The sequence below is a fragment of the Monopterus albus genome, unplaced genomic scaffold, assembly GCF_001952655.1.
Source record: "Monopterus albus unplaced genomic scaffold, M_albus_1.0 scaffold393.1, whole genome shotgun sequence".
NCBI classification, from domain to species: domain Eukaryota; kingdom Metazoa; phylum Chordata; class Actinopteri; order Synbranchiformes; family Synbranchidae; genus Monopterus; species Monopterus albus.
Genome location: NW_018128273.1, coordinates 68,617 through 69,697, shown reverse-complemented (window position 1 = coordinate 69,697; position 1,081 = coordinate 68,617). Strand labels below are relative to the sequence as shown.

The window sequence follows — 1,081 nt, the reverse complement described above, 5'->3', positions numbered from 1 at the left end:
ATTCCCTCTCAATCACAAACGCCCCCCCCACCCTCCAGTTGATGCAGCAGCAGGCCCTGGGGGCACAGTCGGCCTACCTCTCTCCTGTTGCCACGGTGGCGGCAGTTCAGATGCAGCAGCTCGCCGCCCTTAACCCCAGCAGCATCATTGCCACACCTATTGCATCCATCACCCCCTCCTCAGGTAATGAGAAACAGAGATGGCTGGCTCAGGCCGCCCTTGATTAGATTTCTGCTTGAAATATGAGAAGTGATACAAAAGGAAAGACTGACCTAAGAGGACAAAATAACAAACATTCATTTTGTAGTTTTTTCTTTTTACAGACTGTCATCTGAGCTATTACTTTTACAATATAAACAACAGTATGGCTGTAACAGAGTATGCTGTACCCTGCAATACTTAGCCTATATTATAGCCCAACTGATGCTGTATGTTTGAAGCTGATACCGGTGTTTATGTTTAGAATTTTGAAAAATTGATTACAAAATATTGTTTTATTATTCATGTACTTATCAGAAAAGCAAATAACACTTAGGTAAGGATGCCTTAAATTAGTTTTTCAAGAATTTTAATGAGGTTATGTACTGAGCGAGACATTTTACAGTTAAAAGTAGTGCTCTCTGGTGGAAAAATGGTTACTAAACCATCTCAAACAAAGCTGGGGCATTTCTGCTCTCCAGTTACTTGTTACTTTTCAGTCAGCATCGGCTGTATTTTTAATTAATGCACAATTCTTCAGTTTTAGTTTGTGTTAAAAGTGCAACAAAACTATTTTCATTTGCTTACTAGTGAAATCTGACAAAACAAGTATTGGGTATTTTTTATTTGATCACAAGAATTGATGATCAAAACTGCAAATCAGTGAAGCTATTGGTCATTTCAGTGCAGTTTGTTTTGCTGAAAATTAAGCATTTATATACATTAAGAACATACCTATGGAGAACATATGGAGTTGCTTAGCCCGAACAAGCGACGTGGGGACGTCCTCCCGTGGGCCCACCACCTGCAGGATGATCCGTAAGGGGCCGGTGCACAGTGGATTGGGCAGCAGTCGAAGGCAGGGGCCCCGACGACTCGATCT

At 41.6% G+C, this 1,081-nt stretch overlaps 1 protein-coding gene across 1 annotated transcript in view; it reads left to right on the top strand.

The window, feature by feature from the left end:
• The window catches only part of celf3a (cugbp, Elav-like family member 3a), a 29,203-nt gene that overhangs the window by 20,545 nt on the left and 7,577 nt on the right, over nucleotides 1-1,081 (top strand). Inside the window, 1 exon segment of the mRNA XM_020586013.1 lies at nucleotides 39-183. Coding sequence (XP_020441669.1) covers nucleotides 39-183 — 145 coding nt within the window.